This window comes from Mytilus californianus, unplaced genomic scaffold (assembly GCF_021869535.1).
Source record: "Mytilus californianus isolate M0D057914Y unplaced genomic scaffold, xbMytCali1.0.p SCAF_5, whole genome shotgun sequence".
Lineage (NCBI taxonomy): Eukaryota > Metazoa > Mollusca > Bivalvia > Mytilida > Mytilidae > Mytilus > Mytilus californianus.
Genome location: NW_026262701.1, coordinates 82999134 through 83022930, shown reverse-complemented (window position 1 = coordinate 83022930; position 23797 = coordinate 82999134). Strand labels below are relative to the sequence as shown.

Here is a 23797-nt window from a genome sequence, read left to right as displayed (position 1 = left end):
GTAGAAGTGTCATAATGCAGCCTTGTTATATTGTAAAAAGCCATAACTGTTTCAAAATAAACGATATTTATATAAGTAAAATGTCAGTCCCACATACTATTGTTTAAAGTCAAGATTTGACATCATGCATGAAGTGTTCTCTTGCTACAGTATGTTATATATTTCAACCAGAATCATACTTGTGTTTAATTTTATTTAGCAAAGAATAATATCTTTTTTACTGTAATATTTGTCAAGAGCTATTCAAAAACATCCTGTATTGAACATTAATACACTGAGTAAAGAATATTCAAAAAGGTAATCTCTGCTGACCTGATTTCATGTTTTCATATTTTTCAGGTGGAAAAACTATCTAACAGTTTTGAGACTCTTGGAAATTTGATTTTATATCATCACTATCGTAATAATGACCATGACAATGAAAGCAATGACCTTATTCAACACAGATTGGCATATATTGGAATCTGTTGTTTCCTTGCCAGGCTACTCCAGGAATTTGTTCCATATAAAATGGTTAGTAAATTCATACATCTTTGAGCGTGTAATCAGGTGTTGTAAAGTGTTGAGTTACTGTTCTAAAATTTCTTTGGCAAGTGAGCACAGACAACTCAAGTTTGTGTCAAGAGGTGCAATTCCTTTGTGTCTTAATTATTAAAACCTCATTATTTTGTGTAGAGCTTATTATTAGCTAAACACATTAGTGGTTCTGTGATAGAAAGGTAGTTGAGAAGCATATGCAACTAATTTTAAATGAACTATTTCAATGTTAATAGAACATAGTGACCTGGAACACAGATAACTTTATATATAATATTTCAATGTTGAGAAACATTATGACTTGAATGCTCAAATAATGGTGAGGCTAAACTTTATTGATGTGATTGGAAATGGCAAATTCAGAAAAGCTTAGCAATAGCTAGAGATATGAATTATATCTTTTGATCTATGTTTCAGTGGTATGGAACAATTTTGGCAATGAGAACATTTCAAATATATTAAAGCCTGAAGTTTTAAGATTATTATTACAAATGATAAAAGACTGTGAAAACAGACATGTGTAAGTTGATTGTTTATCATAAAGTGGTAAATATTTTATGTATATTGAGGACAAAAAATGTTAGTTGCCTGTTGTGAAAGTTATTTCACAATCCATGTCACAATTATACTAAGCATACAAATGTTACGTTCTTATTTTTCAGGCAAGAAATATACTTCCAACACAGCTTGTATCAGCTATAGGAATAGTTGTGTTTGATGAGGGGCTTTCTCAAAGTTATTCTGATGTACAGATAAAGCTGCTGGCTTACTTAGAACAAGTAGATAGAGAGAAATACAATGTTTATGTCTCAGCTTCAAGAGTGTGTCAATCAATGCAGAAAACATGTAAATTCCTAATGCTTTGTCAACAAGAGGTATGTGGAACAGCTTGTTCAATTTCATGTGGATTCATTTACTGTGGATTCATTTATTTTCGTGTTTACCAATTTTCACGGATTGAGGAAAAATGATGTGTTCATAAATATTTGATTGTGCGGTATTGCTAAAGTTTGCATACAAGCCTATAGAAAATTTGTTTTTACATGTAGTTGAAAATTTAAATTTGTGGTTCAACTGTACCCATGAAATCCACATGAATAATAATGAATCCACAGTATGAATGAAAAAAGATGTAAGATAAATGTCAATTAGACAGCAGCCTAACAATATAAGTTGATTATGGTTATTTAAAACAGTGTTATTGTATTCTTATTCAATATACAGAAGCTTATGAATTATAAGAAGAAACAACACATTTTAGGCCTTTAAATTTATTTGTGAATCCAGCTTTATACAAGTGGTTGATTCTTTTTACATTATTCCACAGAAACGCTTTAAACAATTGTGAGTGGTAAAACTCAAGCAATATGCTGAAATGAAACATATTGATTCAGGTCGCATTACCTTGATTTGTTAATAGGATGGTTTGGGTTGAAATTTCTTAATGGAATGCATACTAGTTTGTTCATTTCATATAAGTAAAGAATTGACAAATTATGTTCATTTAACATCTTAAATATAAAGAAATGACAAATTATGTTCATTTAACATCTTAAATGTAAAGAAATGACAAATCAGTGAAATCTGGAAACAACATCTTAATAATTTTAATTAAGAATTGCAAATGAGACAACTATCCACCAGAGACCAAACGAAGTAGATGTTATCTTCTTAAATCATTAATAAGTGAATCAACAGGACTCAGAAACTTTTAAATTACTAGTACATCCAATTTTCAAGGATTGATGAAAAATTGTGTTTAAGAGGATATTTGATTTTGTGGTTTTACCAAAATCTGCCTACAAGTCTATAGAAAATTTGGACTTGGTTGAACATTTCAATAGTGGTTTTCTTTTATTGAAGAAAGCCATGAAAACTGGTATCTGGCTACTTTATAAAAATAAATCCACAGTAGGCTATAAACAGCTTTCAATAGTTGCAAATAGTTCCTTTTTTATGGTTGCACATTTTAAAAATTTTTGATAGATATTCTGATTTGATAAATATTGTCTTTTTGATAATGAAAGGTGTATAGTTCAGATATTTTTTTTCCTGATTTACTACAAAATAAATTATTTCAGAACATATTTATAAAAAAATCAATAAATTGTAGGCTTACCAAGGAAGTTGTGAGTTGGCAGAGTTAGCAGATGAATCTATACACAGTCTACCTTACCATCTACATCTTACCCTGGTATCAGAGTTTGTTAAATTATCATCGTCTGTGTAAGTACACATTTTATTGTCTCGTCTGCGACAAAGACAAAGGGATTACTATTCGGCGGCAGTGGCAGCAGCCATGTAAACTATTTGTATAAAGCTTTATATTTCAGAAGATAGAAGACCTGGCTGCTTCATACTATGCAAATACCTTATGTTACAAAGTTTTTGTCTGTCATATTTCCATTGTCCTTGACCTCATTTTCATGGTTCAGCAACTGCTTGAAAAAAAATTACAGTTTTTTTGTCATGGAATTTCTCACCTATTATGAGTAATAGGATAACTATATTTGGTATTTGTGTTCCTTGCAATGTCTTGTCTGTTAGACAGGGTTCACCTGACCTCGACCTCATTTCATGGATCAGGGATCAAGGTTAAAGTTACTTGAATAGGTCTGTTTCTCAGATACTATAAGCTCATTTTCATGGTTCATTGGTCAATGTTAAGTTGTTGTGTCTTGGTCTGTTTTTCAAATACTAATAGCAATAGGTCATATATTTTTGGTGTATGTAATAATTGTAAGGTGTACATGTCTGTCTGGCAGGTATCATCTGACCTGGACCTCATTTTCATATATCTTTAAAAAAGTTAAGTTAATGTGATGCTTGTAGTAAAATTTTTATCTTTAAGACTTTCAACATAAAATCAATGGTCAGTAAAGCAGGCAAGACACTTCAATGTGTCCACTCTTGTTAATAACTATGTATGCAAAATTTTAACATTTTTAATAGTCCATAAGCATGGAGTTTTCAGAAAAAATAACTTTTTAAAATAAGTATGCTGTTTTGCAAGGCTTTTTAATCTAACATGAATTTGTTGAAATATATTGCATACATTTTTACACTTGTTTTATTACAGTTGTGCTAGATCAGAAAAAAATACAGATCTCCAGATAAACTGTAGAAGTGTTCTTTTGAGGTTTTTAGCTCATCCTCTGCCCAAAGTTAGACTTCAAACATACAGTACGATCTTCCAAGTCATAAAGGTATGTAAAGGTACACAAATCAAGTGTGTTTACTTGGCATTAGGCCTTGTTTGACGGACTAGCTCGCACATATTTTTTTCTAAACCAAAAAAATTTTGTTTAATATTCCCGCTTCCCGCATGTGAAAAAGTAAACAGCCTATTTCCCACGCCGGTTTTTTGTAAACATTGAAAAAAAAAAAAGCGATCGCCAAAGCGTTTAAGTCAATGTCAATTCGCGATCCTTTAAACTGTTTCGAGCATTAACACAGATTTCTTATCAAAGTCAAGGACAATTCTTCACAAAACTTTAAGCAAAACTATGCATACCCGCTGCATTTGAATGCACATGTCCTAAGTCAGGAGCCTGTTTTACGGTAGTTGTCGTTTGTTGGTGTAGTTCATAGGTGTTTCTCGTTTTATATATAGATCAGACCGTTGGTTTTCCTGTTTGAATTGTTTTACACTAGTCATTTTGGGGCTATTTACAGCTTGCTGTTCGGTGTGAGTCAAGGCTCTGTGTTGAAGGCCGTACTTTGAACTATACTTGTTAACTTTAAATACATTGTGACTTGTATGGAGAGTCACTCATACCACATCTTATTTATATACAAAGTGCTAAAAAGACGAAGAACAAAACTGAGAACACTAAAAGATGTTCCCAGGAGGATAAGCAGTTCTTGCTTCTTGCAAGACAACCGCTGTTTTGCTAGTTATAATTCAGGTCCGGTGAAGGAGGAAAGACATCTATGACAATTGAATGGAGATCATTTAAGGCAGTTGAAATAATTATTCAATTATTCAGTTCAAGATCTGATGTCCTCAGAAAGTAACAGTAATATAAGAAGTCATAAATATGCTGCAATTAAAAGTGGGCATTACATGTCGTGGTGAACAGGGGAAAAAAACACTTCAGCAGCTGATAAATTAAAGAAACTTGTCAAATTAAAGTGGTAAATCAAGTTTCATACCATCTTGTTTTGATCAATATTGTCAGAAACTATGATTTTATGTTTACAAAAAAAAAATATAATTGCTCGCCTTTACTTTTCAAGCTTCGCCTCAAAAATGTACAGCAAATTAAATTTTTTTTTATTAAAATTTTCAAATCGCTCGCTAGCTCCAATTTCTGGAGTGGAAAAATCTGCAGAACAAGAAATTAAATTGGTGTGGTCTTAGATAGAATTCCCCATTTTGTAATCTAAAGGATTATGGGTAATTTCATTGTTCGTACCCCAAAATGAAGATAATATCACACCATTGGATGAATTCCCATTGTTTAGGACGTTGTTAGCCAATCACAACATTTTGGTATACACTTTTGAAAATATTAATCAGAATGCATTAGATTCTGAAATGGTGAATTCAAAAGTCTAGTTATCTGAAATTTCTAATGCAAATTTGCAAAGTATTTCACATGAATGATTTGAAATTGTACTTTTTTTACTCTCATTGTTTGTGTTAGCAGATTTTTGTCCCACAAAGTTTTGTGGACAAGGTTCTAAAGTCAAAATGATAGATTGTTTAATATAAATAAAAGGAAGTTGACAAACTTTTAGAAGTTTGGGCATGAAACATGGAGATGGTGTCATATTATTTAGTACATTGTAACATGAAGTACTACAATTTACAGCTTAAGAACATATGCTTTTTTTTCAAAACAAAGGATATTTTGTTATCCAAAATTATAAATGGTTTCACGGTGTCTAGATTTTAGTTGAATTAAAAGATAAACACTTCAAAGACACATTACATTTTGAATATCGGCTGGTAGTAAAGCAAGGTTGTAATTATGATAATAAGATTAGTAATATTGATTAAACTTTATCTTTCAGGGTTGTTTAAGTGTAGATGAAGCATCTGACCCTAATTCTGATGCCTGTATGTTGTCAAGGTTTCTACTGGATCCTGATATACTGTATGAAATCTCAGTGTTTGGTCTCAATGATAAAGATACAAAGGTACCTTGAAAAATAAGTATGAGAAACATTCACTTGAGGATATAATTAGGGCTGTTCCAGAATTGATTCTATACATGGTCCAAAGGCACTTCTATAAATATTTGATGGGTGTTGATTATTTTAGAGAGATAGCCTGAACAATTAAAGGAAATATGAAATATCTGTTATTTCTGGAACAGTCCAACACATAGCAATATATCAGAGAATGTATTGAAATGTTACATAAACTTAACCAAGCATGTTGAATAATTGGTAGAAAAATATATAATACCGGTGAAAGTTTACAAACAGGATTTACAATTTTTAGATAATCGTTTCTTAAATAATGCAGAGACTCTTGAATTGTAAGAAACATCTTTAGCTGATGTTAAATCTGCTTGAAATATTATATTCAGTTGTACACTTTTATCAAGCTATAGAACAGTCAGGGATATAACTCTATAGGGTTATTACAGAAAATATCTTACATGTGTTATTACAGATATTTTTATGAGTTGTCTACTCTTTAATCCTTAAATTTTCTAAATCTGTAATAACATATGTTTGTTATTTGTAAAATAAATCATCAACATTTTAATTTTTAGTGGACTCTAGGGAACTCTTGAAACTTTGCGCAGAAACTAAATGCATAGCCTTGATAACTAATTTTTGAATTAAATTAATACATTTATCATTAACCATGGTAAATAAATGAGACAAGGCTTTTAAGTGATAATCTTAGCTGTAATAACAAGGCTTAGTTATTAATGGCATGTAACTTATTATATAAAGCACTTGGGAATTACTGGGAAGCTTCAGCAGAACCTCATTACATGCTCTGATCATTATTTCTTACAATGAATTGAAATATATTGTAATTAAACATGATGTATGTCTGAGCAAATGCTTTGGAGTGATAAAGAGAAGCTGTAATAACACCCTTTAGTTATTACAGGCATATTTTTTCTGTAATAACATAGGTGTACTATGCATGATTGGCAAACTATGAACTGCTATATCTTTCTATAGTTAAGTATACATAAAGACAACAGTAATATCAATAAAACTTGTACACATTTTAACAAAACTAATGATGTATATTGTCCCTTTGAAACATGTAACATACATGTGTTATCACTGGTCTTTGATTTTTTAGTCCACAATAACAAATGTATGTTATTTTTCTCTAATAACCCTATAGAGTTATATCCTTGACTGTAGAAAGAGAACTTATAATATACTTTAGGCATTAAAATATGAACGTTTTATATTTTTGCTTCAACCTTCAAATAAGGCATACAATCATAACGCATCAAAAACCGATTTTATGTATTTGCAACATGTGTCTTTTTCAAACAATGTTGATCTTGTATTTTTTTTTCAATGGATATTTACTGTGAAGCAGTTTATTTTTTCCATGACAATTTCAGGTATCTAAGACATCTAATGATTTAGTATGCCATCTGCTGGACAGTCAGTTATTTATGACAGAAGAATTATGGACAGAGTTCTTGACCAATTTACACAAGTCATTACCCATCATACAGGTACTTATTTACACATAGATTTGAATTTCAACAGGAATGTTGAATATTCCTTTGGAGTAAAATTAATAATGTTTTTCTTTGAATAATTTGTAACATTTTTATTTGTATTGCCATATATTAAAAAATTGGGAACATCTTACCTGAATATATATCTAAAGTTTCTAACAAAAAAAAATTTAAATAAAAGGTTTCAAATTCCAATTTATACCAATGAACATTAAATTCGTTTTTTTTTCACAAATGGTAAATTCTATTTAAAATTGTAACTTAAGCTATTCAACATTATTGGTATTTGAAATATAAATTACTCAGGTGAAACAGAATGGTATCCTGTTGACCTAAACTGGTTTTCTATAGTCCACGTCTCCTTTTATTCATGATCCTTGTTAGTAAGAAGATGTCATTACCTTAGATTCCGCAAGTTCTGGATAAACTAATCACATCAGCTCCCAGTTTTCAATAGTTCTCTTTATTAAGAATTGTGATCATTTGCATGAAAATGTGTAACCTGTGAATGGTATTTGCTGTAATCAGCAGACAAGCTGAGATGCATAGTTTCAAATATATGAGTATAGCTGTCAGAAATAGTTATATAACTTGAAATTATTTGAATCATTTTTGGGTTCATCAGATGATTGTTTATTTTCAGTCCTATGCTGATAGTGACAGTACTTTGGGTAAATGTATAATGTCCATGATAGATCCTTTGATCTCAACATGTCCTGGACAACTGCCATACCTGGAAAAACTTAGAGGCACCTTAAGGGTCATGTTTACATCGGACATAAGGTATGTATTAAATCTATTGAACAATTTCTATAACTAGAGAGAACCGAGGCACTATAAGGGGGATTTATGTTTACATCTGTTATCAAATATGTTTTATGTTTGAAGTTCATTCATTTTGCAAAGATATGAGACTATGCCTGTTACTATAAAACTGAATACCAAAAAAGATAGAATGTTATACAATGTTTTTTTATGCCCCCGCTGTAGAGGAGGGGGCATTAAGCTTTATCCTTGTCCATCTGTACATCCGTCTGTACGTCCGTCTGTCCCAAAATTGGTTTCCGTTCTCTAACTTTAGTTTGCCTCAACCAAATGTTATGAAACTTATACACAATGCTTATTACCACAAAATACAGACCAAGTTTGAATTTTGGTGGCGTCACTTTAACCGTTCTAGAGTTATGCCCCTTTATAAATGGAAAAATTGCAAAATTTTTAGTTTCCGTTCTCTAACTTAAGTTTTCTTCAACCAAATGTTATGAAACTTATACACAATGCTTATTACCACAAAACACAGATCAAGTTTGAATTTTAGTGGCGTCACTTTAACCGTTCTAGAGTTATACCCCTTTATAAATGGAAAAATTGCAAAATTTTTATTTTCTTCTAAATATCAAGTAATTTTTAAAATTGGAGTTATCTTCCTTTGTCCATGATTATAGTTGAATCAACTACAATCAATGCTTTATACAATGCAATGTTTAATTTTGACTTCCACTGATAAAACACAGATCAAGTTGAATTTGGGTAGTGTCACTTTAACCATTATTGAGTTATGCCCCTTTATAAATCGAAAGATTGCAAAATTTTTAGTTTCCATTCTGTAACTTAAGTTTTCCCCAACCAAACATTATGAAACCTATACACAATATTCATTACCACAAAACTAAGATCAAGTACAAATTTTTTGTTTCCGTTTTCTAACTTTAGTTTGCCTCCACCAAATGTAATGAAACTTATACACAATGCTTATTACTACATAATACAGATTAAGTATGAAATTTGGTGGCGACACTTTTACCATTCTTGAGTTATGTCCCTTTATAAACATAAAAATTGCTGAATTTTTCGTTTCCGTTCTCTAACTGTAGTTTGTCTCAACCAAATGTTATAAAACTTATGCACAACCGTTCTAGAGTTATGCATGTTTACAAATAGAAAAATTGCTGAATTTTTAGTTATTGTTCTCAACTTAAGTTAGCCTCAACCAAATGTTATGAGACTTATACACAATGCTTATTACCACAAAACTCAGATCAAGTTCAAATTTGGGTAGCATCACTTTTACCGTTCTTCAGTTATGTCCCTTTATAACTATATGGTATGCAAGCGGGGGCATCATCTGTGTCCACATGTGGACACTATCCACATTTATTTTTTTAAACAATACTTTGTCCTAGGCATATTTGCCTGAACTCCAGATGGAACATTAGATGGTTTTAAATACAGAGTTCTCATGATCTGAACCAGAATTTGTATAGCCTGTGCACACTTATTATAAATTGATTATTAAAATATATAAGCCTTAAAAGAAAAAAACTTCCTATTCAATTACTGAAATAAACAGAATATCTCCATTTTACAATCAGGCAATTATCACTTAAACAAAAAGTGGTTAGGGTTTTCAGTGCAGATTTATTGTGTATCTTGGTAACATTTGGAAGATCTTTGTTTAATCTGTCTTATGATGATTTTGTTTGTTTCAGATAGATGCTGGTCTTTTCTATAGGATTCTAAATCTAAAATCCTTCTAATTTTAAGATTTGAAGAAATTAGATAATATTTGGTATAATCAAGGCACTATTTTACTCTGAAGAAGTTTTTCATTCATATTATGAACTAATAACACATACTTATTAGTATTACTTAGAAGTTGTTTTAATTTATTAATTAAAATGTACATTTTTAGCATCCTGCTGATGAAAAACATGAAATCTATGTCAGTAAAATAAATATTTAGGGTTGACAATTTTGATTCTCCATTTCTAAGGGGCAACAATGTTTTATTATACCAAACTAACAGTGGAAGGGTATTTTAAACCATTGAAAAAGCACTTGCCTTATTTAGTAACAGATTGTCAAAATATTAGAAAATTATTTTGTGTCTAAGAATGTCTCATATGTACATCCATGGTTGACTCTTTCAGTAAATTTATTAATGGTACTGAAAAGAGCTATTTACAAGAGATATTATCCCCACTAGATGAATTTCCAAGCCTTGTTTGATCTTATTTCCATGTCACTTGATGGACTTTTAACCTGGCTGTTGCCATTTTGTTTACATACCTCTGTGACATCGTTTTAATGGGAGATAACTCTGGTACAAATCAAGAACCTTAAAAGATTATTCAGCAGTATTCATTGCTGGTTGTAAATATTTAGGGTTATTCATCATTGATTAAATTTTTTTATTGTCTTTGTGACAAAGAACATTAGTTTCTATCTAGAAAAAACTGCAGACATCCATTTATGGTTTAAAGCATTACAAAAGTTTCTCCTAATGATAAAAATTGTTTACCATATTTAATGTGGTCAAAAAGGTGGTGCATAGAATAAATTTGTTCTGCAGTTATGATACATTGGTATAAAGAAATTAATTATATATCTAATTAGAAAAATGAGTATCACTAGTCACTCTTCAATAAATGAATATCCATAAATTGTGTGACACACAGGATCACATAAAAAATAAGTTGCATAGTTCTACTACATTTTTTTCCCTTGAGATTCAAAACGTTTGCAATTTATATTGATTTATACTGTAGGTGTAGAGCTGAAGCTTTGAAGAGATTAGCCTGGTTCCTATCCAATGAAGAGAATAGCCAGAACAAACAACCAGCATTTTCCTCTTTAGATGTAGCTAATCTTACCAATATATTTATTGTGGAAACACAAAGATCTTTAGATGAAGACTATGGTCGATCTGTCTTCCAGGTAATTTAAATAATAATTAACAAACAGTTTTTTTAGATTAGAGATCTTTATGGATGGAAATAAGTAAGAAATGGAAGTTGTATTAAGGGAGGAGGCTATTATGATGTTGGATGTGTATGAATTAGTGTATACATGTATTTAACATTGAATATCTTAAATTGTTAATAAATGGACTGAGTTTTATAATTCTAAAGATATCAATATATTTTAACACTAAATATTTTAAAACATTCATAAATGGACTGAATTTAATTTAATTAGATTGTTTAAGTATATGTAGTTTTCTCTATTACAAGAATAACAATTTAGAAAAAGAAAATCTTATTTCATGTTTTGACAATGTTAGAGTAAATATTTTTCAAATGTGTATGGTGTAATTTAATTACCTTGCAGGTTGATGGTTTAAGAAAGGTTTATGAGATATTTAAGTCAGATTCAGTTGACCCTGGAGTGAAGAAATCTGCAGTAGACCAGCTTGCCATTATATTACAAGGTTTGTACTAAATGGTTGTTAGCTTGTAAAATATAAAAAAAAATCATCAAGTTAGAATTACCTGCAAGTTATTACAACTATTCATATCAACAATTCTTATCTATATGCTTTATAAGTTTTGATATCAGACATGTTCCAGCTTAAAGTTCAATAATATTTATGCTGAAAATGAATCTTTAATGCAAAATTATTATTACATTCTTGACCAATTTCAATATGATAAAAACAAAAAACATTCTTCTCTGCTTCAATGATTTATTTTTCTGTTGTTCTGTTGAGGTATTTTCCTTAAGAGAATAAAACAATTTGTAATATGTTTGTGGTATGTATTAAGGTAAGTGAAGGTAATAAACATTCAATAAAATAGTTCACTATGCATATTTAAGGGGCCTCTGTGGCCGAGTGATCTAAGTAGTTACTACTGTAATCACTAGCCAGTCAACACTGAGGTTGTGAGTTCGAACCCCGCTCGTGTGGGTGCATTCGACTCCAATCTTAATTGACTAGGATTGTCAGTTTTCCTATTGAAGGTTGATGGTTTTCTCTGGGCACTGTGGCTTCCTCCACCAATAAAAACTAGCCACCACAAACTAGCCCAAAAGTGGCGCTTTAAAGTGACGTTAAAACACACACAATCAATCATATCATTTAACAAGCTATAAAGAAAAAACAATGAAGGTAATTGAGTCTCACAAAATATGTAAAATAATCTTACTTATATTTTCAGACCATAACTTACATTCTCCATTCAAAAATGATGGAGGAGTAAAGGAAATTATAAAATATATAAAACTGGGTATAATGAAACCAGATGAAAATACAAAGGTATGTGTATAAACCATTACCCTTTATATGATTTATCACAAATATAATTAAAATCCATTTCTTTAGAAATTTAAATGAAAAATGTAATTTTTCTGTTTATTGTTTCGCTTTTAAACTTATCATCTCATATCTGAATTATGTAATTATTAAGCACTCATTGAGAGGATGTGAGGCATATATTTTTACTCTGTTGTATGTCAATATTAGCTTTTGTGTATGTTCAAAAATTGATGGGTTGTTTATTGCTGCATAATATGTATTGCATAATGATTAAAAGCAAATGTTGGACTCGTTAAAATGTTTTTTTTATACGTAATTGAATTTTGATATAAAAGTTTCAAGTCTTAAAATTTTCTGAAAAGAAATTTAATGATGAGGTATATCATCTGACCTCAATCAATATAATCTCCTGTCAGGTGTGATTCCATTACAAAAGGATGGAAAACACAAACATATTTAGTAAACAAACTGCCTTTCTAGCAGTTCCATGCTTTGAACAAATACTGAAATATCTTGTTTTTATTTTTAGAATGAGAGCCTACTTTATGTTCCATCCTGTGTATCAATACTGATATATCTTGTTTTTGATTTTAGAATGAGAGCCTGCCATCTGTTTGGTCCTATGTAACAGTACTGAGATATGTTGTTTTTATTTTTAGAATGAGAACCTGCCATTTGTTCCATCTTGTGTAACAGTATTGAGATATCGTGTTTGTTTATTTTCTAGAATGAAAGTCTGCCATATGTTCCATCCTGTGTAACAAAACTGAGATATCTTCTTTTTGATTTTAGAATGAGAGCCTGCCATATGTTCCATCCTGTGTAACAGTATTGAGATATCTTGTTTTTATTTTTAGAATGAGAGCCTCCCATATTTTCCATCCTATGTAACAGTGTTGAGATATCTTGTTTGTTTATTTTTAGAATGAAAACCTGCCATTTGTTCAATCCTGTGTAACATTATTAAGATATCTTGTTTGTTTATATTTAGAACGAAAGCCTGCTATATCTTCCATCTTGTGTAACAGTATTGAGATATCTTGTTTGTTTATTTTTTAGAATGAAAGCCTGCAAATGTGTTCAATCCTGTGTAACAGTATTAAGATATCTTGTTTGTTTATTTTTAGAACGAAAGCCTGCCATATATTCCATCCGGTGTAACAGTACTGAGATATTTTGTTTGTTTATTTTTAGAGTGAGAGCCTGCCATGTGTTCAATCCTGTGTAACAGTATTGAGATATCTTGTTTGTTTATTTTTAGAATGAAAGCCTGCCATTTGTTCCATCCTGTGTAACAGTATTGAGATATCTTGTACATCATGATTATGTTCTTAGACACAAGTTGGCTCATGACACAGAAATATATATGAATCTACTTAGAGGTTAGTTAAATAAGTCATATCTGATATGTGTGTCTGCTTATTTTCTCAAAGCATTCAGTGAACTGAAAACTTAGACCTGGATGTTTTTTAAGTGGCATGTGTGAATCTCATTTTGTATACTGTTCAAGCAGCACATCAATATCGGTCTTGTCACTAATTCAAATGATTTTTTTCTTCAGTTGCCTTCCTCAATCAGAACGATGAGAGACTATGTTATGATGTGGCACATCTGTTTGTTCTGTTTCTGTTTGATGAAGTGGCCAAATTTGATCTTGGGTAAGTTTTTACTTCTTTACTTACCATCTAATTTATAAAAGATCTAGTACATTTAACTCCCATGAACAAGATATTTTAGATAGTTGAATTCACAGTATGTACGGGTGTCCCTTGTACACTGTCACTGTGAATATTGTCATATCAAATGATTTAACAAATTGTTACACTAAGGGACATTTGAATGAATTATTTACCTGTTTCATTGAGTGCATTAGTAGTTGAACTGTCATTAAAAAAAATGGGGGTGAAAAAGATTGATTCATTTGAAATGAGACTAGTTTTACTAATAATTGTGGAAATTATTTCAACCCTACCTAGGAAGGATGGGTTGTTTCCCATTGTTAAAGATTAACAATCCAAATGCGTGAAACTTCACAGAGAGTTTGTACACTTATTGATGTTGACTATATACTAGTTTCAGTTGTTTAAGAAACTCTGTACAACCTGTCCATTTGAGTCATGATTCATTTTCTTGAAAACTAATATAGATAAATAATTGCTTACATCCACTTTATTTGAACTTTGGTGGATAGTTGCCTTATTGGCAATCATATCTCATCTCCTTATTTTTATACGCCTGTTTACGGGACGTATTATGATATACTATTGTCCGTCTGTCCGTCCGTCTGTCTGTCAGTCTGTCAGTCCATCGTCAACATGTCGGACAATAACTCAAAAACGCTTTAACCAATCTGCATGAAACTTTGCTGAATTGTTTATTGACTTGAGCTCCCTTTTGTTTTTTATAAATTTTAGATTTTAAGTTTCCGAGTTATGGGGTTTTATTCATTAAAAAAGGGGGATTTTCCAGTTTTCGGACAATAACTCAAAAACACTTTCACCAATTTGCAAGAAACTTTGGTGAATTGTTTATATCTATTGACATGAGCTCCCTTTTGATTTTTATAAATTTTAGAATTTACGTTTCCGAGTTATGGGGTATTATTCATTGAAAAAAGGGGGATTTTCCAGTTTTCGGACAATAACACAAAAATGCTTTCAGCAATTTTCATGAAAGTTTGGTGAATTGTTTATATCTATTGACATAAGCTCCCTTTCGAATTTTATAAATTTTAGATTTTACGTTTCTGAGTTATGGGATTTTATTCATAAAAAGGGGGTGATTTTTTCAGTTTTCGGACAATATCTTTAAAGTGCTTTGAGCAGTTTTCATGAAACTTTGGTGACTGGTTTATATCTATTAAAATAACTCCCTTTAGTTTTTCATAAATTTCTGAAATGTCATTGAGAAGTTATTGAACTTTAAAACACAGACTACCATATATGGTACAGTAGACTCCGGCAAATTGGATACCCAAAATGTCAGCTTAAAATATCCCATTATCCAATATATTCAATTAGACGATAAATGTATATTCATTGAATATTCTGCAAAAATGAGTAGACCTAATCCTGAGATGTTACCTACCCTGACCATTGCTATATATGTGAATGGGCTGGAGTGATTTTTATCAGTTATATCACCACGATGTTTGTGTAAAAAATTATCAGCAGGTTATGTAATCATATATGTGATGGACTGTGAAACTCAGATCAGGAGATTGGGAAATTTTGGTCAGGAGATTAGGACTCAGATCAGGAGGTGTTTTATCGACAGAAGTTTTGTCGTAAATGTAACCGTGTGATGTAGAAATTGTCTTTTAAAGTGTTTTTTCTTCAACTTTCCATCCGAATTTAATATGTTTATAGTACCCTTGTACATGTAAATTTTCCTTGTATTTAATAAATCTAACAATCTTCTTATTTTTTCTTTAAAATTCTTCAATTTCTTTTTTTTTTTTTTACCTTTATTCAACTCAATCACTGCAAATCGAACTTTCAATCATGCTAGAAACATATCCACTCATGAACTAATTATTAAGGTCATACTTATTATATAAATTTTAATTTAAGCCTTGAAAAGAAGTATAGAACCCTCAAATTGTTTCCAAATTATTATTTTTTTATTTGTCGTAAGACATTTGAAATCATTTAATTACCATCCTTTTATGATTATTTGTTCAATTTATATTTCATTTATATTCTTTTAACAATTTACATTATTTAAAGGAAAGTAACTTAAAAAGAATGAAATAAGGGAAGTAACCCAAAATTTATTTGAATTATTTTTAAATACACAAAGTTTTTATTACACAACGGCAGTAAGCCTGAGGTAAAAATCGTTGATTACCAGTATGTTTGACACCCAAGCTGGCAAGTGAAGCCATATAATTATGCATGTTAATTGATTTACAGGTAAAATTTAACTTCAGGTAATGTCAGTTACACCGGATATGGCGGCTGAAAGTTTTCATTCATGAATTATTTCATACAAGGGATTTTTTTCTCTTGAACGGGAGGACGGGTGGAGACACCTGAAAATGGGATTATTGTACTCCCATCGGGAGGTTCACATGTATGTGTAATGCTCAAATTTGTTTGCAGTTTTTAAATCCTTTATTTATTAAAATAAATCAAATGTACTGAAATAATTATGTGAATATATCTACCATCCATAGTTTGTGTCTTCATTTGTTTTCTAAACAAATTAATATCCATTATTTACATTATCACAGGTAAACTAATTGGCTATAAATAGATAAAAGCATGGTCTGTGAAGTCTCTAAACTAAAATCGTATTTGTTATATATTTTATTTCTTTAAATAATCATATTTTAATTTATGAAGATAATCATGATTGATAAAATATTATTGCATCAAGTTTAAGTTTTCTGAAGACTTTTTGGTGGAAGAAGACTTCAAGTCTTCTGAAAGCCTTTACTGCCGGCTGTAAAATCATTGAACCGTCACCAGGACGTATGCCGTATCCCTTTCTGTGCTTTACAATTTCATAACAACTTCAGTGCCATATCTTGACACCGATGTTTACACATGATCCAATCTGCATCATTTAATTTATAAGTTAGGCTTGAAAAACGATCACTATCGTTAATGTTATAATTTCTCATGTTTTAATGTAGTAATATCAACCCTTTTATTTATGTTAATTATTAGATTTCATCTCATCTTACATGAACGTTATTTATTTACTTGTAACCGGATGTCTTTAAAGTAGAGTTTGTAGTACGCGTGCGTGAATTTGGTATCGGGTCGGTTGCCCTGATTACATGTTCGACCTTGGTCCGTTCGCCCTGAGTTCGTCCCCATAGAGTACATTCACCCTGCCTGAGTTCCTTCTCCTTACTTTTATGGTGGAAGTATTATATTGACTGCTTTTATCAAGGACGTTTTATACGTCCTTGCAATAATTAGTAATATTATGGGTATTAAAGTTTAATAAACTTATTCGGATATTTATATGGTATAAATTCTCGAAATTCAGAACCACATTGATTACGTATCAGCGCATGTGCACAAATGGGAAATTTAATTGTGCATCTGAAAGTTTCAAAATAATGATAAACAGAATTGTCATATATTCATACAATCCATCTTGAGTTAAAGTCAAGTATATACGTGGAGAGTACGACTTCAAATCATTGATGCTTGAAAAAATACAGGGATTAATTTGTTCCGTCTGCGTTCAGTTCTTTAATGCAATCAATTAAGACATATTCCAGTTTTAGACAACATGTGTTTTTTAAAACGAAAGTTAGAATATTTAAGTATGTTATTGCGATAATAAAGAGTCAAGCGCACACGTGAATCGGCTGGTGTTTTAAACATCAAACAATGCACTGTCTGTTGACAGAAATATCAATGTACAAACTAATGTCTGTTGACGGATTTCATTTCGAAAGTACGTAGTTTTCATGACGTTCATTGTCAGAATGTCCCAAATGATTGCCTTTATTGCCTTAATACGTTTCAAAGTTTTAGAAGTGATAAAAAATGGGATTTAACAACTGAATAGTCCAGCTCTTTATCGTTATTCGTCATTAAGGTACACACATTATCGAGGCTCGAGTACGGAACCAGTCATGAATTCGTTGCTGTCAATAGTTTTATTTTCATGAAAAATTTCAGAAAAGGGCTGTGTGACTCCTGACGGAAAATGCCATTCCTACCCTCATACTTTAGTGTAAAAATATTAGACGAAAAACAAATATGATATATATGGGTCAAGCACTTTCAATGAACGGGTTTGAAATGCTAAAAGAGTCAAGCGCACACGTGATTCTGTCAACTGACGGTGCATCGTTTGATGTGTAAAACACCAGCAGATTCACGTGTGCGCTTGACTTTAAATTATCGCAATAACATAGCAAGGTCATCACCAGTCATGTCCAGTCAATCCTTTGCCTGACACATATCTGCATTGGATATATTTAGAATTTTTCAATATATGTTTATAATGAAAAACCCTAGTTTAAGCAAAGTTGATTAAAATCTTAGTGGCCAGTTTTTTTAAAGTTAACTATCTACCTTTGACAGAATACTTTCAAGTGAAACCAAATCAATTACTGTTATAATTGCTTGGCGAAATTGCATTGCATCAAGTTGACCATGCTGAGACGAATGTATGGAATTTAGTTATAGAAAAGTTAATTTGAATCAATAGTATTTGCAGATTTTTATGTTAAGTATAGTGAGTTTTGGTTGAGTTATGAGTATTATTATTTTTGGAAGAAAAATTACGTCGAAAGCAATAATGGGACAAAGCAGGCTGGGTTGGTGGGGGGAAGCTTTTATTGTAATTCAAGTTACCTTTTATGCATCTTCTTCCACCTCAGAGCAATCAGCTCTTTGATTATGTTTAGGTCATGGTTCTAGAGGCTTCCTCACAATTTGTAAACAAACCAAAATGGCGTCCATGACATGTGGTTACTTATGCACATGTAACAAAATTATATCTGACAAAAACCAAATTTTTCTTGTCAAAAAGGATTTATATTTATATTGCAATAAATTATTCAGAAGGAGGTACATTCAGTTTAAATTATATTTCTGATTCTGTAAGCATTTAGAGTTTTATCAAAATTCTCCAAACAGCAACGTACTGTTCTTGTATATTTTATAAATAAATTCAAACCATTTGAAGTAAAAGGGCATCCTATTCACATAAAAAAGGAAGACAATGAATAGAGACAACAATTTATTAAGAAATATTTCCTTTTTATTTAGTAAAAAAATTAATTTTCTTGTCTGCAAGATAGTAATTTCGTAACTTACATTAATGGACCATTTCCTGTCAGAATAACATTGAAAATATCTGATTGTGCATGGTTTTGAACCAAATTTCCTGAATATTCTTATCCGATTTGCCGATATATTCTTATATCCGATATTCGATTACATGATAAAATTAACATTAAACATATAGGGAAGGGTTTGGTGTTTTCTAATAATATTACAATAGCCGATATATTAATTTAGCCGATATCGGATTAGGTGGAGTCTACTGTAGTTCCTTGGTAATGGTCAGTCTGTATGTTTGCGTGAGTACTACTTAGGAGTTATTGTGGATGCTTGGTACGAGTGTTCACCATTACCAGAAGGTGCGTCATGAAAAAAGTTTGAAAGGAAGCAAGCATTAATTTTAAAGCATATCAAATGATTAAATAGGTGAATATAACATTAAAATTGTATTGACGAATTTCAAATAGATAATCAAAACATGTATGGTATTGAAGTAATGAAGAACGGGTGCAAGCATTTACTACATAAATGAGATTTAAAGAGTTAGTATTGAGGATGAAGTAAATTTACTGTAGATTTCCATTGTGTGTTACAATATTACTGTGGTTTTTGTACCTGTATTATCAACTGACACCAACTTTAGGTGACAGTCGCCAATAAATAATCTGTAAATTTATGAACCTGTTTGTAATTTGGACATATTTTTGTTATCTTCATGATAATAAGATTTGTATGTTTTAATCAAATATGGTTGAAGTTTTAAATGTAAATGCAACTTTTAGTACCAGTATTTTTATGGCACATAGTCATATTTATCTTATTTTATTTCTTCTTTTTGCATAAAGCATGACCCTTCCATATTTTTTGCGCAGAAAAAACTGAAGAAAAAAACATAATGGGCTATATTCATTAAACCAAAAACAAATTAAAATGTCTATCATCCTTTAATACAGATGTTGTCTATTCTTTCACTTTGATTTCATGTTTTAAACATGAAGAATAAAATCAAAGAAATTGTATTTTTGTTGTGCCAAGTTTTGCATTTAGCTCCATTGGTGATAAATCTTTAGTAGTATGGAATTTCAATATTTAACCAATATAGTCCTTTTGTTTACTGGTAGTAAAACACTAGTTTACTCTATTAAGGCCTTTATGACCTTCAAATGTACACCTTCTGTCTGAGAGACTTAAGATTTTTGCTCAGATTCCTTTCTTAGAAATTTAAAGTAATACTATAAATTCAAAATAATTATTCACATACACACAAAGCAGACTTTTACTAGTGCAAATGTATTGTGACTACTCATGCATTTCTCTAGTGTATGCCTTTTTTATTTACATTCAGCTTGTGTTTATGTGTTACCAACTGGATTGTTCTCAACTTACTATCATATCAGTAAACATAAATGTCTATATAAGAATAGCTTGATCAGATAAAAACAAAGTCCAGATGTATATACTGAATTTGTTTAAAAAGTAAATGTTGTGCTGTAGTCCAAACTGGTTATTTTCTTTTAGTTTTAATAGCTTATTCATGAGTCATGTGCATTCAGACTGGTCAAGCTTTTATTGGAAGTTTTGAAGAAGAAAACTTTCTGAACTGCAAATATACTGCAATTACATAGATCTAACTTATTCAACCATGTCACATTATTCATTATTATTATCACATTTTTGACTCATTAGCATATTTAACATAAGTAACAGTGTGGGTGTCACAAGTAAAGCAGGATCTGCTGGTAATTTTTGAACATCTGAGTTCGTTTCCATTTTTTGGTGGAGTTCACTTAAACTTTAGATTTTTTGCATGTTATTTGTGGACTGAATTTTTATCTCATGATGTACTCATGCACATGTGATAGGTTTATATTATGTAATATTGCAAAAATATACAACTGATACAGGGACTGAAAACTTAACAGTAAGGAACCTTGGATATTGATAAAGTTAATTTTGGTCATGCAACTGCGTGATAGTATTATTACAGTTTTAACATAGTAGTGTAACTAAGTATTTGGATGCATGGCTCTCAGATACTATTTGAATGTCCCTTAGTATCACGATGCATCTAGTTGAGGTTGTCCTATAAGGAGTAGTTAGATAAGTCTTGTACACTGGTATTGGACTATTTTTATGCCCCACCTACGATAGTAGAGGGGCATTATGTTTTTCTGTTTGTGCATCTATTTGTCCGTCCATTCGTCCGTCCGTTCGTCCGACCGTCTCTCTGTCCCACTTCAGGTTAAAGTTTTCGGTCAAGGTAGTTTTTGATGAATTTGAAGTCCAATCAACTTGAAACTTAGTACACATATTCCCTATGATATGATCTTTCTAATTTTAATGCCAAATTAGAGATTTGACCCCAATTTCACGGTCCACTGAACATAGAAAATGATAGTGCAAGGGGGGCATCAGTGTACTATGAACATGTTCTTGTTTTCTTTTAAATTTGTGTGTGACTGTTTTTGTATGAGACCACTTATATATAATAGACGGTATATAGATATATATAGACGAATTATATATACATGCATATATATATATATTATTGAGATTTACATTTTATTCTAATTCATCTGATGATCTGTTTAAAGTATGCAAATTTCACAACTTTATTATGCTGTTCAGACCAATTATATGTCTTCTTCCTATGATGGGTTACGGGATAATGATTACCAGCTTTTGATATGAATAAGTATGTGCCTGAAATTTGCTGTGATTAACACTGACAGCACATTTTTTTCTAAAGATCAATCTTTTTTCTTGAAAATGAAAAGATTGACTTTTATCGATTGCTGTACACTTAATGCTCAAAAAATATTAACCATACTAAACACCCAATCCAATCACATGTAAATATTTATTTGGTATCTTTTGCAAGATAAAGACAGATAAACAAAACCTTACAGGAATATGATGACATATATGTTATTATCTGGAAGTATATATTAGAGGCAACAGTTGTTTCATAATGTTAGAATTTGTAAATTCATTTTTGAATACACAAACCAAGTTTTATACATGAAGGAATGGCAGGAATTCAAAACTGAGACAATTTGTTGCATCTACAAGCTAGGCATCTCCGATGATGCATCAACTTACATCTGAATCCATACTTAGTCCAAATTGGTAACTTTACAGAACAGAGGACTTTGAATCTGATTTAAGAGTGAACTCTTAATAAATTTTTTTAAGCCAAGCACCTGATAAAATCAGTTGAAAATATTGTAGTATTTCTTCAAAGAAAGTATCGTCTTTAAAATGCATGAAATATTTGCCACTGGATTTTAAGCAACCAACAAACAACAACAAAAAAGAAAGTATTAAATAAAGAAATCTACTAATCTGAATTCCAATTTTTTTTATTTGATTCCAAAAGCCTGCCACATGTATGCTGAGCTGCAGTACCGATCATTTATAAATGATATCCTAGGGATATATTTTATAAATGTTCAGACTTTCATCCAACACATGACTCACTCACTTAGGAACCATAATTCAGCTATAATGCTATATTCAGCCATATTATCTTGGAAGGTGTAAAAAAAAACTGTGTAGTTACAAAAAAAAAAACTGTTCTAAAAAACACTTATGGTCTATGCTTGATTTAAAATAAGCTATATATCTGTTCTGAGAATTGTATTAAAAAAACCCATCATGATGAGCTTTGATTTATGCAAAATTCAGCTCATACATTAATTACTGTTATCCTTATAGAAGTCAGTATGTGAATTATTTTGTATCTGTAATCCATGTTTTGCATTAAGAGTTTATTAGGTATTATATATACATTTTCTTTTATAAATGATTCAGTTTCTTTTTCAACATCCTTTAAATTCCAAGATAAGAAGTTTTACTTTTTCTTCAGATAAAGATCCACATCCTAGTATCAAATGACCATTTTTATCTATGCCCATACTAGCAGGATATCTAATCCCTAATGAATCTGTCTTTTGACATATCATGATTTGTCCATCACAGTTCAGTATATGTAATGCATTATTTATCATATCACATATAATTACATTGTCATGAGAAGTTATAACAATGTCCCACGGATCAAACAGTGGGCCTGATCTTGTGTCCTTAAGGGGATTATAAGCCCATTTTATAGTTCCTTCTGTTGTCATGGATACAATTCTTCCAGATTGGTTACTTAATTTGTCAAGAAAGACAATGTCACCGTTTGAGTCTGAAGTGATCCTGAAAGGAATGTTGAAAAGCCTTTTTCCATCTTGATCATACTCATGAACTTTAAGTTGTTGCTGATCTTCTGATAAACGGACTAGTTGTCTTTGAACATTGTTTGTTAGTGTTTCTGTGTTTGCCTCCTTTTCAATTGTACCTGCAAGTATTTGATTATCCTTGTACCAATGCAGAGCCACAGGAACTTGAGGTTTTCCAAAAAAGCTAGGTTTTGGGAACTTATAAAAATCATTGATTTCATTTTCTCCATTTCTAACAATTTTAAGTTGTGGATTGTTTTCTATAGCAAGAAAAAGATCTCCAAAGCTGTTGATGGCCATGTCTCTTACTTTTATTTTCTTTTCCCATAAAGGCCTAAGTTCATCATTTAAATCAATTTTTCTCAAAACTGAGCTGATACTAGTCTTTATCCAAGTTTTCTCCCCAGATATGACTTTTCCAATGGCATTCAAGTCAGTCACATAAGATTTCAAGACTTTGAAGTGGACTTCAGCAGTATCAGATAATGTTATAGCTTGTAGTGATCCAATCAGTGAAGAAATTATTCCTGTGTTTATGTTACCTTCTGTGTATTCATTGTTGTT

At 31.0% G+C, this 23797-nt stretch overlaps 1 protein-coding gene across 1 annotated transcript in view; it reads left to right on the top strand.

The window, feature by feature from the left end:
* The window catches only part of LOC127703184 (rotatin-like), a 108168-nt gene that overhangs the window by 8351 nt on the left and 76020 nt on the right, over positions 1 to 23797 (top strand). Inside the window, exons 10-21 of the mRNA XM_052207713.1 lie at positions 340 to 513; positions 1200 to 1412; positions 2651 to 2763; positions 3617 to 3743; positions 5557 to 5682; positions 7092 to 7208; positions 7858 to 7997; positions 10763 to 10931; positions 11325 to 11424; positions 12152 to 12249; positions 13511 to 13631; positions 13811 to 13907. Of these exons, the coding sequence (XP_052063673.1) occupies positions 340 to 513; positions 1200 to 1412; positions 2651 to 2763; positions 3617 to 3743; positions 5557 to 5682; positions 7092 to 7208; positions 7858 to 7997; positions 10763 to 10931; positions 11325 to 11424; positions 12152 to 12249; positions 13511 to 13631; positions 13811 to 13907 (1595 nt within the window). The remainder of the gene's footprint in view (positions 1 to 339; positions 514 to 1199; positions 1413 to 2650; positions 2764 to 3616; positions 3744 to 5556; positions 5683 to 7091; positions 7209 to 7857; positions 7998 to 10762; positions 10932 to 11324; positions 11425 to 12151; positions 12250 to 13510; positions 13632 to 13810; positions 13908 to 23797) is intronic.